General features: G+C 37.5%; 1 protein-coding gene across 6 annotated transcripts in view; it reads right to left on the bottom strand.

Annotated features, from left to right (window-relative positions):
* The window catches only part of sema6e (sema domain, transmembrane domain (TM), and cytoplasmic domain, (semaphorin) 6E), a 144,449-nt gene that overhangs the window by 28,167 nt on the left and 100,225 nt on the right, over nucleotides 1–16,057 (bottom strand). For all 6 annotated transcript variants that reach the window (XM_055047115.1, XM_055047119.1, XM_055047120.1 and 3 more), the window contains 7 exons: nucleotides 15,870–15,958; nucleotides 15,489–15,706; nucleotides 14,516–14,647; nucleotides 14,081–14,236; nucleotides 11,902–12,078; nucleotides 11,463–11,600; nucleotides 2,795–2,872 (listed from right to left, as the gene is read on the bottom strand). In XM_055047115.1, coding sequence (XP_054903090.1) covers nucleotides 2,795–2,872; nucleotides 11,463–11,600; nucleotides 11,902–12,078; nucleotides 14,081–14,236; nucleotides 14,516–14,647; nucleotides 15,489–15,706; nucleotides 15,870–15,958 — 988 coding nt within the window. The remainder of the gene's footprint in view (nucleotides 1–2,794; nucleotides 2,873–11,462; nucleotides 11,601–11,901; nucleotides 12,079–14,080; nucleotides 14,237–14,515; nucleotides 14,648–15,488; nucleotides 15,707–15,869; nucleotides 15,959–16,057) is intronic.

The following is a 16,057-nucleotide window of genomic DNA, read 5'->3' as shown; positions in this document are numbered from 1 at the left end:
TAACTGCCCCCTTCCTCCACCCTTTATTGCATCCATCTGTCGACCCAACCACCTATCCGTCTTCCATCAATATTTTCTTAGACAGGGCAGCACACTGCTGTGAAACTGAAACACATGCAGACAGAACCCACTTCTCATTTTATGGGATAGGTTTTAAACCAACGGAAAGAGAGGAGTCGAGGTTTGGAGTAATTAACCTGTTCCTTGCTCACTGAAATCTAATTAAAATTTTACAGCAACTTAGTCTTCTGACATGCAGCAGTGGTATGAAGTGGATGCCAATCAAAAATTATGAGACTGTCTTTAATCAATTAATGTTAAGCTTTGTCTTTGTGGGTACCTTTCAAAAATTACCAGCAATGTGACTAATTGAACTCTTTACATGTGAACAACAAACTGCACCATTCCTGAAAGATGCAACAAAACAGCCATGATAATGATGTCTGTAAGTGAAAGAAAGAGTTAAACACAAGCTGCTGATATCCTCCAATATGTTCAATACAGAATGCAACACAAGAATAGTTAAAGCTCTCAGGTATGCCATTATAAGATACCCTCATGCCAATGTTACGTCACATTTTTCAGTTCAAATTTTCACACTTTTCCAAAGAGCTGCACAATGGCATTTGTTAGCGCTGTTGCCTTGCAGCAACAATGACATGGGTTCAAATCCCAGCAAGGGTCTCCCTGAATGGACTTGGCATGCTCTCAATGGATGGTTTCTATCCTCCCACAAAAGATGCATGTTGGGTTAATTAGTCTCTAAAATGCCTCAAGGTAAAAGTGTGTATCTGTGTGCATTGTTGTGTTGCCCAGTAATAGACTAGTGACCTGCTCAAGTCCAGGATGTACCCCTTACTAAGAGTTAGCGCTTGGTTTTCAGATAAAATAGGAACCAAGTAATTACATTAAGAAATATTTGGCTTTATATTATGTATTTTTCTCTCTTAATACTCATTAACATTTTTGATATGAAAACAATGAATAGAAGCGTGACGCAGCTGGCATTAAAGGTATAAATAGCACAAAAAGCTCCCTACAAATGTCATTTGAAATGCTTCACTTTGTTGTGCTAATCTAACATCAGAGCTAACTCATTACCTTTGCCCTTCAGCTGCTCCACATGCTCAGATGTTTAGAAGCTTGTTTATAAGTGGATCTATAAAAACACAGCAACATGTGCTCTGCATCCTCCCTCGGACAGAATTCACACATCGCAGCCGGTTGTCAACAAACAAGAATGATGCAGAATTTGAGTCAACCGACTATCAGAGTAGAAAGCAGTGATCAAATATTCATCATGTTGATGTTGCCCACTTGTCCAATTCTAGATTAACTATTGATTATTTAGAGGATGTCCTCAGACCAGATTAAATGGGCATCTGAGCAACTCATTGGAGGAGTTAGAAGAGATGTGAAATTTATTGGTTCTCCATTTGCTTGGCTGCACATTATTGACAAAGTTGCAAATCTGCCCTTTGATGCTTCAAGTTGCAAAACTAATAATGTCTTTATGTGGATGCTCATGCTATCAGACCAAGCAAACACCTCAGAGACTGATCTCATCACTTATTAACACTCAGACCAAAAAATAATTAACAGTTGCAACATCCTGCTCGGAGCAAATCTGAAACTTGATATATTCTTCAGACATTTACTATTAAAGACAATAAATCATGTCAGGCCGAAAATTACTGATGCAACATAAATAGGAAAAGAAATTCTCAAGTGTTACATTTTCAAACTCCTGCTAATTCAAATGTCTTAAAAACAGGAGGGAGGCAAAGAAGCATTGTCAAAAAGTATTTGTTATTCAGTCAGCATGATTTCATTTTTGCTCTTCAGTTTTAATTTGAATTTTTACTGAAGTTCTATAAATGCTAACTGTATGTACTGACATACAGCAAAAGTTTATTACATCATGACCTTGAAGAGCTTCCCAGGTAATGCTTTGGGAGAGAAACAGTGACACAGCATCACTGATCCTTCATCTTACCAAGCAGTTGGCAATGGGTGGTTTTCTACATATTTATCAAATATTTACTTAAAAAAACTGACTCAGAGATCAAAAAGTATCTTCTTTATCTGAATTGCATGTTCTTTTGTATTCCCTCTCTTAAATAGTGACTCATAAGAGAAATGGACCATGGTGTTACATCATATCTTTCCCAAGGAAAACAAGTAATTAATAGATTAGCCATAGGTCTTCTTGACGCTGATCTTCATAAAACAAAAGTAGGAAAAATAAAACTGGTTGAACTTAGTAGAAGAGACAATAAATGTGATCCTACTGATAATTTTTTATGTTTCTTTAGAGAGGGATTGTGTTCCTCAGAAAAAAGAAAAAGAAAAGTTTTCAAATGCTTTTTCTGGCATGATTACACAATTTAAATGTTATAGTGGGGATTACAATAATTGTTCATTGCGTAGATAAACATAATTTTGAAATGTCCAGAGAAGTAAAGCAATAACACGAACAACAACAAAAAATATTCAACTTGTACGCCAAGCTTACTGTGTTTACAGTAAGACATCCATACCCATTCCCATTCCATTAGCTGGAGACTCTTTCTGATAATATACTGCATTAGCACTGCTGTGCACCACATACGGGTAAATGACTTTGACAGGCTTTGACATGCACTTGAAAGTAATTCAGTCATGACATCTAAGAAAGTCAATCATCACCTGATGATTGCATTGCCCTCCCAGGATACAAGTATGACACAGCTTTTGGCACTAACTGTGTGCTTGCGTGTGTGTGTGTGTGTGGGGGGGGGTGTGAGAGACTTACTTGAATCCAGGTGAGACTGTGACACAGCTGTCTGACTTGAGCCAAATGCAGTAAGGGTCCCGTGAAGACAAACAGCTTCTGCATAACAGACACAGGGAGACGGTTTGTTAGTGGTAGAAGGAAATGAGGAGACCATGAAGTGTGAAGAACACAGAGTTCACTGGATGTTAGTCAGGTAATGAGACACTAGCCTGCCACCAAGCCAACCAAACAACACCTATCACCTGTTTCAGCTCTGCCTTAACAAAGGATGGAAAAAACAGGATCCGTGTGCAGCCGGGCACAAACGATGCACCTAAAATTATAGTGTCCTTCAAACCAACCGAACAATTCAACACTTTAATTTCTGCATTGTTACTTTTTTAATTAGTGATGAATAGAAAAAAACACAAACAGATGTGATCATCATAAATTATCTGTTTATTATAACTAATGAGCACTGAGAAATGTGATAATTACTCATCCAGTTATTCTTTTGTAAGTGGATGAATAACATTCTGCAGTTTCAGATATGCATTTTAAAAATCTTTAGAAACAAGCATTATGTGACTTTCCTAAATACTTCTTTGGAACAATTTAAGAACTTTTTGTGTGAACCTTTCAATCTATTACTGCTGTTACACATGAATTTTTCCAGTGCAGGACAATAAAGGCTTTTCTGTTCAATTCTAAATGAAAACCTTTGCCAACATAGAAAAGGAGTTCTACCCAAATATATAGTGCATCTACTTTACAGTACATAATGTACTTTTCAATGGGCTAGCATTTCTGTATTAATATGCTTAAAATACATTTATATCTTTTTTTTTTTTACGTTTTAAACTGAAGTTTGAGTTAGGTCAACTCATGTGTTGCATAAAAGATCAAACTGTTTTCAAAATTAACCAAAATAAAATGTAAATAAAAAATCCTGTGTGTAATAAATCTGTACACTTTAACCCTCTCCAGGCAGGGGTTGCAGATTTGCAACAACTTAAACAGTCTTTTCAAATAATTTGAGCCTGAGAGGGTTAAGTTACAGTAAATATGGCTGATGATTCCTTCATATTTATATAAAATTAGTTTCAGATTTAACCTGCTGATTCACATTTTATTTATTTTATTTTATTTCCATTACAACTAAAAAATAAAAAAGTTGTACTATTGTTACTGTTGAAGCACATGTTAGAGGCAGAACTGCTGGTCATATGGCTAATCAAAATCTGAATGGTCATGTTAGAGTTGATCACATGTTTTATCATCATCCTACAGTCAGAGGATTGTTCAATCCTGTGATCCTGTCTGCTGTTTTGTCTATCTGCTCTGTGATTCAGGGAATAACATCAAGACTTGGACCTGTTTACATCCTGTCCTTAATGTCACCAGCATTAACCACAATCAATAGCCATTAGTCACAATCCCCACCAGTAAAGACTCGTGCAGAATCACGACATTTAGAGCTTTTCTCCGACTTTCAAACCCGTAATTAATTTTTGTTGATTAAAACTTTCTTCTAATCAGTAGAATTTAATTTTCCAGCTTGATTTGTTAAGATATTGTTTTATTTTTCTCTCAAATCGACCTCCATGGATCCTGTGGCCTTCCTCCTGCCAACACGAAACTCCACAACAACACTGGGTGACAGCGAGCGCGTGAGCAATATTTTTCACAGCTGCACAAGTTATTGTCTGCAAGAGTGTGGCATTCACCCAGCAGCGACAACATAATGAGCACAAAGTACACAGTGACAAAAGAACGGCGGCAAACAATAAAACGCTTACGTGCTTCCTTCTGTGTCAAACCCAAACCTCGGAGGCAGTCAAGTTTAAATAAGTTTTAATGAGGGGGGCCCGTTTCGAGAGACTGAAATGATTTATGAACAGTTGAACTGACGGTGTATTGTGTGTGCATCTTTATCCCCGGCCTGTTAAATCTGGTGAGGAATCCCACTGAGAACACATCAGTGTGTCAGCTCAGAGCAGGAGGAAATCAAGAGAGGAACTATTATTCCCCTGCTGCGCCTCGAGCTGGAAGCTAAAAATAAAGTGAATTAAAGACAGGAAGATTTTGGACAGTGCTCTTTTTTCATCTGCCAGATATTTGAATGAAATAAACAAAAAGTATAGCACCAAAACAAAATATTTCAAGCATTTATTTCAAAAAAGTTAGACTGGCTGCTATACTGGTATAAAAAAGTCAAAATTGACTTGATTTATAATCTTTTATGATGGATTTTAAAGCAAGAAGTATAGGAAATTATAGGCAGAGCCTTAATTAGATGGAGGTAGACTAATTACCTCCATCTAATAAAAGTCAAGAAATTTTAAAAGTTTGTTGACTATGACATTTAAAATTGCTTTTCTTCAGTCACTCAATTCACTAAGTGAAACACATTATGATGATTAAATTATACATACAATATGTTCAAGCATTCATTTCTGTTAATTATGACCATTTCCATCCGAGAGCTAATGAAACGCAACAACAAAGATTAGACATCAGACCGACAACAAAAATAATTTTAACTCAAAAATGTAGGCTTAATGAAAACTATGTTTAATACATGACTAATGGGTGTTATTTTCAAAAGACTCTTCATTCTGACAAACGAGTTTCATCACAGCACATATTCTAATTTGGAGTAAAATCCTGGCTCGGGGGCGTTTTGATGGAGTTTGCATGTTCTGCTCATGCATGATTGAGTTCTCTCTGGGTACTCTCTCTCTCTCCAGACTCTCACAGTCTCTCACAATAGATGTCAGAATAATTGGTTATCCTAAATTGCCTTTTGGTGTGTATGTGTGTGTGCGTGGGTGTGTAGATGGTTGTTTGTCCTGTGTGTCTCTGTGTTGTTGGACTGGTGACCGGGGTCTCTGGCCCAATGACCACTGCAGACAGACAGAAGCCCCTCACGACCCTACAAGGATAACTGGATATGTGACTGAAGGATAAAGTTACCCTACAGGAGTTATTTCACAACCTTTAACTGAACAGTTCATAAAAATAGATCACCTCCAAGTAAGGTAATATCAAACAAGAAATAGTTACCGTATAACTCAGTGTTTAATAGTGTTACAAAGGTAGAAAGAATAAAGAGGTTTTATAGAATTTATTTTCTCACTTTATATGTAACTTTTCAAAATTGAGCGTTAACTTCTCAAAAGTGAATAAAAGTAGTATTTTTTAAAGTTAAACACAAAAAGAAAAGGCTTTCTTTGAATCAAACAGTTCACAGATTAAGGACCTCTGGTTACTGAAAATCTGAAATGACTCTCCTCACTGTGTGTGTCTGCTAATATGTGGCACCGCATACTAAAGTGCTACTTCAATAAATTATTCATACGCTCGCCATAAGGTATATATGCAGATTTCTCTCCGTTCTAGCCCTCTTTCCTCCGTCAGAGGCATTCATTTACAACTATCTGACAGAATTAAACGACAACCCTGAAGCAACTTGTCTGAAAAAGCCAAATGGAACTTCAGGAAAAGAAGTTTTGTTGGGGTTTTTCTTTCTTAGTTGTTGTACAGTATGTGCAGTTCTTGAGCCTAACGGATTTATGTTTGTCCCATGCCACTCTTCAAAACAAAACACCTTTCTGGGCCTTACTATCATGAACACACAAATGTGTGTGTGTGTGTGTGTGTGTGTGGGTGTGTGTGTGGGTGTGTGTGTGTGGGTGTGTGTGGGTGTGTGTGTGCGTGCGCGTGTGTGTGTGTGCGTTTGTGCAGGCTGAAACTATAAGGAACATCGATGCATGCAGCTGTTGAGGGTCTCTGTGGCTCATATTCATGTTGCCAAAAATCTTTGGAATAATAAAATTTACTGAATTTTATTCCAACCTGAACTTAATGTGAAGCTTTTTCCAATTTGTCTAGAAAAAGAAAAAAAATCTGACATACAATTTTCTGTCAGTATGACAGAATAGTATGCCAGGGTATCAGAATTTTTTTCAAATTAAATTTCCTCTGTAGCTCATTTTGTGTTAATATACAAGCTACCTATTCAATATCTGTTCAATATGATTCGACAGAAAGAAGAAAGGAGGGAAGACAGGAGAAAGCAAAGATTACTCTTTCATGCCTCACTTTACTTTAATGATTTTTTTTTCCAAACTGCAAAGGAACCCCAAATGGGCCTATTTGTTCTAATATCCTCAGTTTGTACGTTCCCATGTTTAATAGCAGTGATTATGCAATTTTCCCTGAGAGAGGAGCTGTTCAGCCACTGAGTGAAATTGTTTGCTGCCTCTAAATGAAGTGTTTTGGGACCATTTTACCCCACATGAAGATGTTGGTCAAACAAAGCAAATTGGAATAGTTGCAAAAGAAAATGTGGATATTGTTTTTTTTTTTTTTTCTTACAGCAGCCTGTTTGGTCTGAAGTTTTAGTTTGTATGTACAAATTAAGCCAGGATTGTGAAAATAAATAAATAAATGAAATAAAAAATGTCTTGTCAATTTCATTACAGGGTAATTTCTTGTAATTTTTTCCTTGATAGTGGCAACACCTTTTTATAGGTTTCATCCCTTATTATAACGCAGTTAACACTGCGTTATAATAAATTTTATATGTACGTTACCTGGAACAAACTTCCAGAAAACTGAAAAAAAGCCTGTAACTCAAGACTAAAAGCCCATTTCTCTAGGACTGCCTTTGATTAATAATTAGAGAACATAGATTAAATCAAGTAACTTCATTTTTTTTTCTTATGCTTTTTCATGGAAACCAGTTTGAACTGGCTTTTTGTTGAAATGTGCTATAAAAATAATGTTGACTTTATTAAAATATAGAGCTTTCTGTTACTCTATGTGATCTTCATTAGTTAAAACTCTGTCTAGAGATACATAGGTCTAACGTCTTTGTGGAGGATGAATCATGATTTGGCAATGATTAGATGCATTACAAGAAAAATAGATTACACGTCTCTGATTCTATAAAGAAAAAAAAAGAAAAAAAAATAGTCTGACCTCATTTCAATGGCTCCTTTAAGGAATCTTTTCTAAGAAAGGAAATGTTGTGACCGCTTATCCACATTATCAATCAGCTGCTTATGGATAGAGAAGCAGTAGATATTTTCTATTGGAGCAAGTTCGTTGAGTTCATATCAAATAGGAAATATAGCTGAACGGACTTCTGGAGCTTCTAAGACTTTCAGGGTTTGGGGCCTCTTCTCCTCTTATTGTATTTTTTTTCATTAAAATTCCCCATTTCATACAGTTCCCTGCTGCTGTTTGAAATGGAAGCTTTTTTTTTTTTTTCTGAAACCTTATATTGGCAGTAAGACCCTGGGTGGAAAAAATAAAAAAAGACCAAAACAAACAAACCTGATAATACTGCCTACAGTGAGGGGGTGAAAGAGAAACAGGCCAAGATTGGGAAAAAATTGGAGGTAGAAAATAGAGAGAGAGAGAGAGAGATGACGTACATCTGATCTGAAGAGAAACAGATTCATTGGTGTGTTTCAGGAGGATATGGTGGCAGAAATCTGACCTCGCTGCTGCTGATGTGGCTTTTGGGGGCCCCTAATCTAAACATGAGATATGCTGTGGTTCTAGTCTCTAAAAGGGATCAGAGAACATAGCTAGTCTGACAAAAACAGCTAGATCCCAGCTTCCTTCTCCTCATTCCAGCTTTTCCTTCTCTCCTCTATCTTACAAAAGCCAATGCTGGCTATCAGCCAATCAGCTGGAACCAATTTCTGACTAAACAATGTTGAGAGCTTCTCCAGACCTTTGCAATGTGGGGTTTGCATGCTATGGGAGTATACACACTCCCAAAACAAGCTGAAGAAGAAACCCCTCCTCTGATTTTGATGGAGTAAAGTAAAGAGTGGGGGTTGCAAGAGGCCAACATTCCTCACAGCCCCAAAAATAGATCATGAAACTGGAAACCAACTACATTAGCTTGGGCAACACAGATTTTGGTGAAACAAAAGAGCTGGAGTCAAAGAAAGACGCTATGATTCAGCTGTATGCTGATTTTTAATCAATGCTTTGCGAAAGTTTTTATTTTAAACAGTTTAAAACACTTAAAACATATAATAATCATGTTTCTGGGGTGGAAAAAGTATGATTATAATCCTAACTTCTGTCCAAATTGTCAATGTTCTTCAAAAATATTTCAGAAAAGTATCATTTATAAGAAAAATTTAATTAAAGGTTTATCTTTTAATCAAATATTTAGTATGTGACACCACATTATTTTTTCACAATGACATATTAACTACAGGCTGTTTGTGGGAAAAGTTAATCAATTCAGCTCTAAAAATTAAGCCAGTGTAAGGTTTCTTTTTCCCTGAAGGGTCAAAAATGTTTTTTGAGATATAGCCAGATTTGTGCAGAATTTGCTGCAATGGTCCAAATAAACCTCAAGCATAAATAGATTTATTAAGAAAACAATTTTGTGAATCCAGCTTAGCTCATACGGTCAATGGAAATAATAATAATAAAAAATACATTGTTAGATAATGCAAGCTAATCTTCTGAATTAAATTTAATATAATTTATTGCACAGAAGTAAGAGGTTAAATACTAAAATAAGTATATAAGAAATCAACATCTTACTTAATGTTATTTTAGCATAAAATTCAAGCCAAGAAGAGGCAAAACCCCAAATAATCCAAATATACAACAAAATTATCAACAAACCACTCCGTAAATTAATGTGGAAGTAAGTTTTATGGTTCAGGAAATAAGTACCAATAAAACATCTGAAATTTTTCAGTGTCTTCAAAGCATTTGTTCTCCAGTTATTTGAAACCACAACCAGTTGTTTTGGCATCAAATGATGGTCAATAAAAATGTGTCGATTATCAAAGTGTAGTCAGGAAAAGGAAGGACAGCAATGACTGCAGCTGATTTTCTAAACATGTTAATGTTCCTGTAAGTACTCCTGGATTCATAATTTGGAAGTGGAAAGAACATACATTCACCATAAAGCAGCCATAGCCAGGTTCCCCTTGTAAGATTTTCAACAGAGGATTCGAAAAAAAAAATTTAAAGAGGTTTTCTAAATACATGGAGTTCAAAAAGAGAAGCGGGTACAGTTTCTCTCATAAAATCAATAATTAATGCACTCAAATGATTTTATGTACAATGACTACATAACACTCAACTAATAGAAAAAAGCATGTTGAATATCCTCCAAAGCTTGATGTAAATTGCAAGAATGGCTTGATTAATCAATTGTCACAAATCAAAGACAAGAAAATCAGAGAACATCGACTCAGAATCTACAGGATAGACTTTCACTTGTGTGAAAGAATTGATCACCTGAGCAATGCACAGAGACACCTATCAAAAAGGTTTTTTTTTATTGTAAATGTGTTAAATACTTAGTCTTTATGTCATTTGGATTTTTTAATCGTAACTTAATCTGTGAACAATTTGCAGGTGTTTATTATTATTCTGATTGTTTCTGAGACCTGTTTTAAATTTTATATCAAAAGAGATACAAGTATCTCTTCTGTGTAAAGTGTTGATGTGTTCAATAGTTATTTTACCAGCTGTATGTGGTAAAAGATTATTACTCAATGTTCTGAAACTTCCCTTGGACTTGGTGACTCTCCAGTGCATCAGCAAGATTTAATACAAAGAAAATAGGAACAAATTTTGTATCTATTCATGCTCTCACATCGGTGGTAAAGCAGTAAGCACAGAAAGCATCAGAGTTGGGGATGGGGATTTGCTGATAGGAAATTTTCCTTGTAGAGAAACAGCTCTCATGAATTACAACATTTATTCAGTTTGTTTACATGCTTTCCATGTTTTTCTTTCTATCTTCACAAACAGGAATCTGAAGTTTTGATTCTATAGATTTGATATAAATGTTATTTTCTGAATTCTAGAAAACAGAAAAACATAAATGATTAAACAGCATCAGTTGGAATGTGACCACGGTGCCATTTCTGCAATGAAACTACATTTTTGATGCATCACGGATCCCTAATAGCAATGTACTTAATATCAGAGCGGACACCAAACACAGAACCTGGACGATTGGGGAGGGGGGTTTAAATCCTATTTATGGTTTTCCAGACAATACTTGAAAAAACAAATTACTAAAATTTTTTTGTATTGTTGTAACCTTTAAACGATCTCCCATACAGCTCAACCTTATATGTGGAGATATATTCTTGATGTTACCATTATAAAATAACTTGCAATTAATAATCAATGTCATTTTCACAGGTGGCAGAGCATTGTTTTTAGCAGCTGCTGAAAGTAACTAAAAAGGTTACATTTAATGTAACTTAGTTACTTTCCAAATCAACTAATCAGTAATCTAACTAAGTTACTTTCTCAAGGAGTAATCAGTAATCAGATTAAAGTGAAGAAACAGAATGCCGTCATAGAGGGAAGTACAGGGTAGTGCCAGTAAGGTGTTCAAATGTAAGTCAAAAGAAGGACAAAGATGATTGAGATGCTGTTCTGTTTCATCTGTTTGGGCAATCACTCCCTTCCTGTCCCGGAACAGGTCAGATTTAGAAAAAAAAATTGTAATATACATTCCATGCACTATAGTCACACTACCCCAAATGAGCTGAACATTATAGGCAAACAAACTTGTGAATGAACCCCAAATCAACACAAATCTGTATGAGCAAATCTCAGTTCTGATCTTTGCATCTCTAATATTGTGAATTCTCTGCACATAGTACTACTTTAGGTATATTTCCAAGTTACTCACTTCTTGCAGTTTGTGTACTCATGGCAGCGGCTGAGCGGGACTCGGATCACACAGCTGGAGAATGCCACAAAGAGAGCATGATGATCCCGGTCCAGCTCCAGACCCAGAACCCTCCTGTCCTCCCCTCGCACGTTACACCTGAAAACATGAATCAAAGAAAAAAAGGCTTAGCATGTATTTTCTCTACTATACAACATATCAGAAGTAAAATTCAGTTCATGTTGATGAGAATTTCAAGCTGTGACAAAAGATGAGACAAAAAAAAAAAGTCCTTCAGCTGTGTAAGACGATGCAAAGTGTTACAACAGACCAAAGAGCGAGTGGGAGGGCCTGATCAAGACAGAACAAGGAGGAAGTGGAAGAAACAAAAGAAAAGCAAATGAACAGAGAAATAAAGCCATTGGTAGATAACACTGATATGAAGGATGTGTTCTCTAACTTGTTTGGGTTGTAGACGTCGATGTCTTCCAGTAGTTGGGAGTTGAATGAAGCATTGGCTCCTTCTGAGCTGGCCAGGATCTTCAGAACATGACCGTTATCTGAGCCCAGGAACACCACCGTGTAGTTCTTATAGGGTCCAGCTGATGTGTCCACTGCTATCTGGGTCAACTTAAACCTTCAAGGGATACAAAAGAAAAAACACTATTAATACTATTTGCTGGGGAAATGTTGGTTTTCAGCAGTAAACAAAACAAGGAGTGGGCGACCACTGGGCTCATTGTGTAAATCTTCAGTGCGCAATCAATTCATCTGCCAACACACCATCCCCTTCTTCCATCGCCTACTCCCTTTAATCCCTTCATCCTATTAATGTCCACCCACGACTATTCAATCGATGCATCTTTCATGCTGTTCAACCACTTTCCCACACTCAGTCTAGTTTTCAGTCCCAGATTTCAACTTTCTCTTTGCATGACGTTTGACATTCATGAGGTTGTCTGGTGGTTGCTGCTTCATTTGCAGCAACATTCTGCTTCATATTCACCGTGATCCTTGTGGTTCCACCAGGGACCTGACCAGTATCACCGTCTACTGCAGGCTCCTCTGGAGCCGCTGGGACTAGCAGGCTTTACTGAAGGGCACCTTGAGTCCACTGTCTGTTCATTCATTTTCTACAACTGCACTTTGACATCACTGCACAAGGATTTAAACAAACAAATTTCGACTAATAATATTTTTGGCATGACATTCCTTCCAGATCCTTTCCCAACGAACACCGGGAGCAGTTTCTGAGCCCTCATTTGTCCCTGCGTCCATTTCCCAGATGGTCTCACCCAGGTTGCTGTGTTTACCCACACACACTTGACTGGCACATCCCTATAAGGGTTCGGCAGTACGGCATGATGCGTCTGCGGTGGGATTTCATTTATCTAGCAGGTCCCAGGGGAAAAAGTGCGGCAGATGTGATGTTTTTGGCGCCAGATGTGAAGCGGTACACGTTCCCCCAGTGTGGAGACACAGCAGTGTCTGGCTGGCTGTCAGCCTGGCTCTGCTTCAGGAAGCACAGAGGCAGCCCCTGTATGCTGTGTGTCTGGGTGTGTGTGTTTGAAGGCTGAATCTGTGTATCTGATGTGTGTGTACAACTCCTGTCTGAGGCCTGTGCTGTGGTGAATGAAACACTTGTGGCACTTCATGATTCCATGTCCATCGTATCATCGTCTGCTATCAGTGGACTCTCAAATGTCACAACATGCGAAGCGCTCTCCCACACACCGACGGCTTCCTGCCTTTCGATGCACGCTGCTGTGGAGCGCCTGCAGGTCAGGGCTGCACTCGAAAAAAGACCCTCTCTCTGTGAGCCTTGCCTTTGATGTGGGCCGAGATCGACCGCTGAGTAAATTCAATGGGTTTTAATGAGGTACAAGGTTGAGCGTTCCACCTGAGCTCCCTCGTCTATACCAATCAAGACTCCTGCGTGTGAAAACACCAATGGTGTTGGACATTGTGTTGTTACAGAGAATAAATGCATACAGCTTATTAAAGAATTGACCACTGCTTCATAATCCTCAAACACTGAAGCACAATATGGAAATCAGTGGGTGATGTTTTCAATTTGATTCAGCAAAGGGACACTACATGCTGCTGTAAACTGTTGAAAAATAAAGTTTGTGCGCCCCCGAAAACTACAGTAACTTCTGAAATGATTACCTGAGTGTTCAGTAGAGAAGATCTATGCATGTGTTATAAATCTATAATTAAGTTGGTGTTGTGATAGAGATCAAGCAATATTTTATAAGCAATCAATACATAAATTATATTTTAAAACATTTTTTTGCACTTTATCGCAATTATATTGTACCACATGATTATGACCAATTAAAAGTTTAGGTGAAAAATTTACAGTTTGTTTTGTTCTTTTGACAGAATGCTAACATTCTATCAAAAGTTACTTCCACAAAATATGAGTGTTTCCGTCAGGTGGTGAGTACACTTTTAATATCAGCTGTAAATTACAGTTCCAGTGGGCCAGAAAGGACCAATTTGATGCTCAACTTTAGCGTGTGTGAAAACAAAAAAAATGATAAGCTATTGTAACAAACTGAGAAGCTTAATAACATAGGACTGATGCATTAAGGGATTGAGAAATTGTCTGGTCTTCGTTCCCCCAAAATGTCTACCTGCTAGTGGTGCGGGTGAAGAAGGGTCTGTCATTGACTGAGGGGACAGACTCATCCATGAGCGGATATGACTTAATGAAGGTGAGGGTCTCATCTGGGAAAGTGGTGGAGGACTTGTAGGTGGCTGCAGAGCCTTCGCCTGCACAGCTGCCTGGTCTGTATGATAACAGTAAAAAAAAGAGAAGAAAACAAGACATAAATCCTGTTCAACAAACACAGATGCAAAAACACTTGCAAGCCATTTGTTTTTCCGCGAAGAGCAGGCGAACACAACAGGTGTCTTATGTGTATGCATTTTTTTTCTATTATTTCTTTATGTTTTCCTTAAGACGTCGAAGCAGAATAATAACAGCAGCTGCAAAAACTCTTTTGCCAAACACACAAAAACATGCTGGAGGAAAGTGACAGTTTGCAGTTTAAAGACGCATCGCTCACCTCGGCTTTGGGACTTGTTCTTCCAGAACAGGTGTCCATGCTGACTCACTGTTTCTCTGCTCCTTGAATTTTCCATTAAAGGCCTTCTCTATGTCGTCCATGTAGAAACCGCAGACAGCTGAGCCGGTGATGCTGCCCAAGGAGAAGGAGATATTCTTAATTAAAATGATTAAATTTCACCCCACCTGGATGTATAAAGTAAAAGCCACCTGGATATATCTGTTTACAATATCTGTATAAAGTGTGTCTAAATGCTGCTAAAAAAACAAATGCATGTTGGGAGAAAGTTGAGGTTTTAGAAATTCTGTGCATTTAAACCAGTAAATTCATCTTCCTGCTGAGGATACATAATTATGCATAGGCCTATAATTTTAGAGATGGCATCAAATGTTAAAACCTGACTTGATATCCCAACTATCATTCCAAAACAAAGCACCCTCCACATTTTCTGGCATAGATAGTAAATATGTGCAAAAATTGTTAAGATAGATTAATCTTTTATTGCAGTTGCTTATTGTTACACTCAAGAACAATAATTCATGGGGAAAAAATCTCATGTTAGGGGAAATAAGAACTAATTGAACTAATTAACAAATTATTTGCACAAATAATTAATTCATAATCACTTTGAAAAATGTAACTGAAGCATTTTTGTAATTTCTATTTTCTCTTAACCAGTGTTTAAATAAATCACAGTCATTTAACGATTACAAAAGTACTTTTATAAAAAAATGTTTTGTTTTTTTCTTTTTTGTGGTGTGAATAGTCCATTTTTCTTAACAATCATGATTAAAAGGACACTGCCGTGGACCAGAAAATGCTACATTACCCTTAGTATTGTATATTTCTCTCACATTCTCCAGGTCATACAACAACAGTACATGATCTGTACATCAATGCTGTGACCTTGCATGAGAAAGATTTAGGTGTTTGCTTAACACAGTCACGTCTAGATAATCTTCCTTATCCCCACCTGTTTGCTTGTGTGGTAAAAACTCCAAGGACCGCAGGCCGGTGGTTTATCTGGAGGACATTGGTCAGTGACTGCAGAACGTCAAAGTAAAAGAAAGAATCTCCAGGAACGGAGCAGTTGAGCCGGGCTTTCAGGAAAGATGTCCAGTACCGTTCCAGGACCCGCGGGGAACCCCCGTTGTCATTCTTACACACTCGTGCAACCCTGGAGAAAACGACCTGAAGAGACAGGAGCAGAAAAATCCTCAACCTCTACCAGATGATTTATAATCCAACACAACCAGGAAGAGCCACTGAGAAACAGAGGGTATGGTTTGTATGACAAGCAAGGATGTTGTTGGCATTTATTCTGCTTAGAAAGAAAGCTGTTTATTCCACTCACCTTGCCGAGGGTGGTGTACTCCACTGCAATCTCGCTGAAGAAAAAGTACACATAGTTCCCGTACTCAATGGCGTGAAGAAAATGGGGTTCTAAAGACAAAGAAATAGGCACATCATAAAACCCAGTTTGAGTTATGACTTGCTTCAAATACAGCTCAGCTTCATGAGCAGCCAGAGAGTGAATGTGGT

This window comes from Poeciliopsis prolifica, unplaced genomic scaffold (assembly GCF_027474105.1).
Source record: "Poeciliopsis prolifica strain line A6 unplaced genomic scaffold, Auburn_PproV2 SCAFFOLD025, whole genome shotgun sequence".
NCBI classification, from domain to species: Eukaryota; Metazoa; Chordata; class Actinopteri; order Cyprinodontiformes; family Poeciliidae; genus Poeciliopsis; species Poeciliopsis prolifica.
This window is presented reverse-complemented; position numbering and strand designations above follow the sequence as displayed.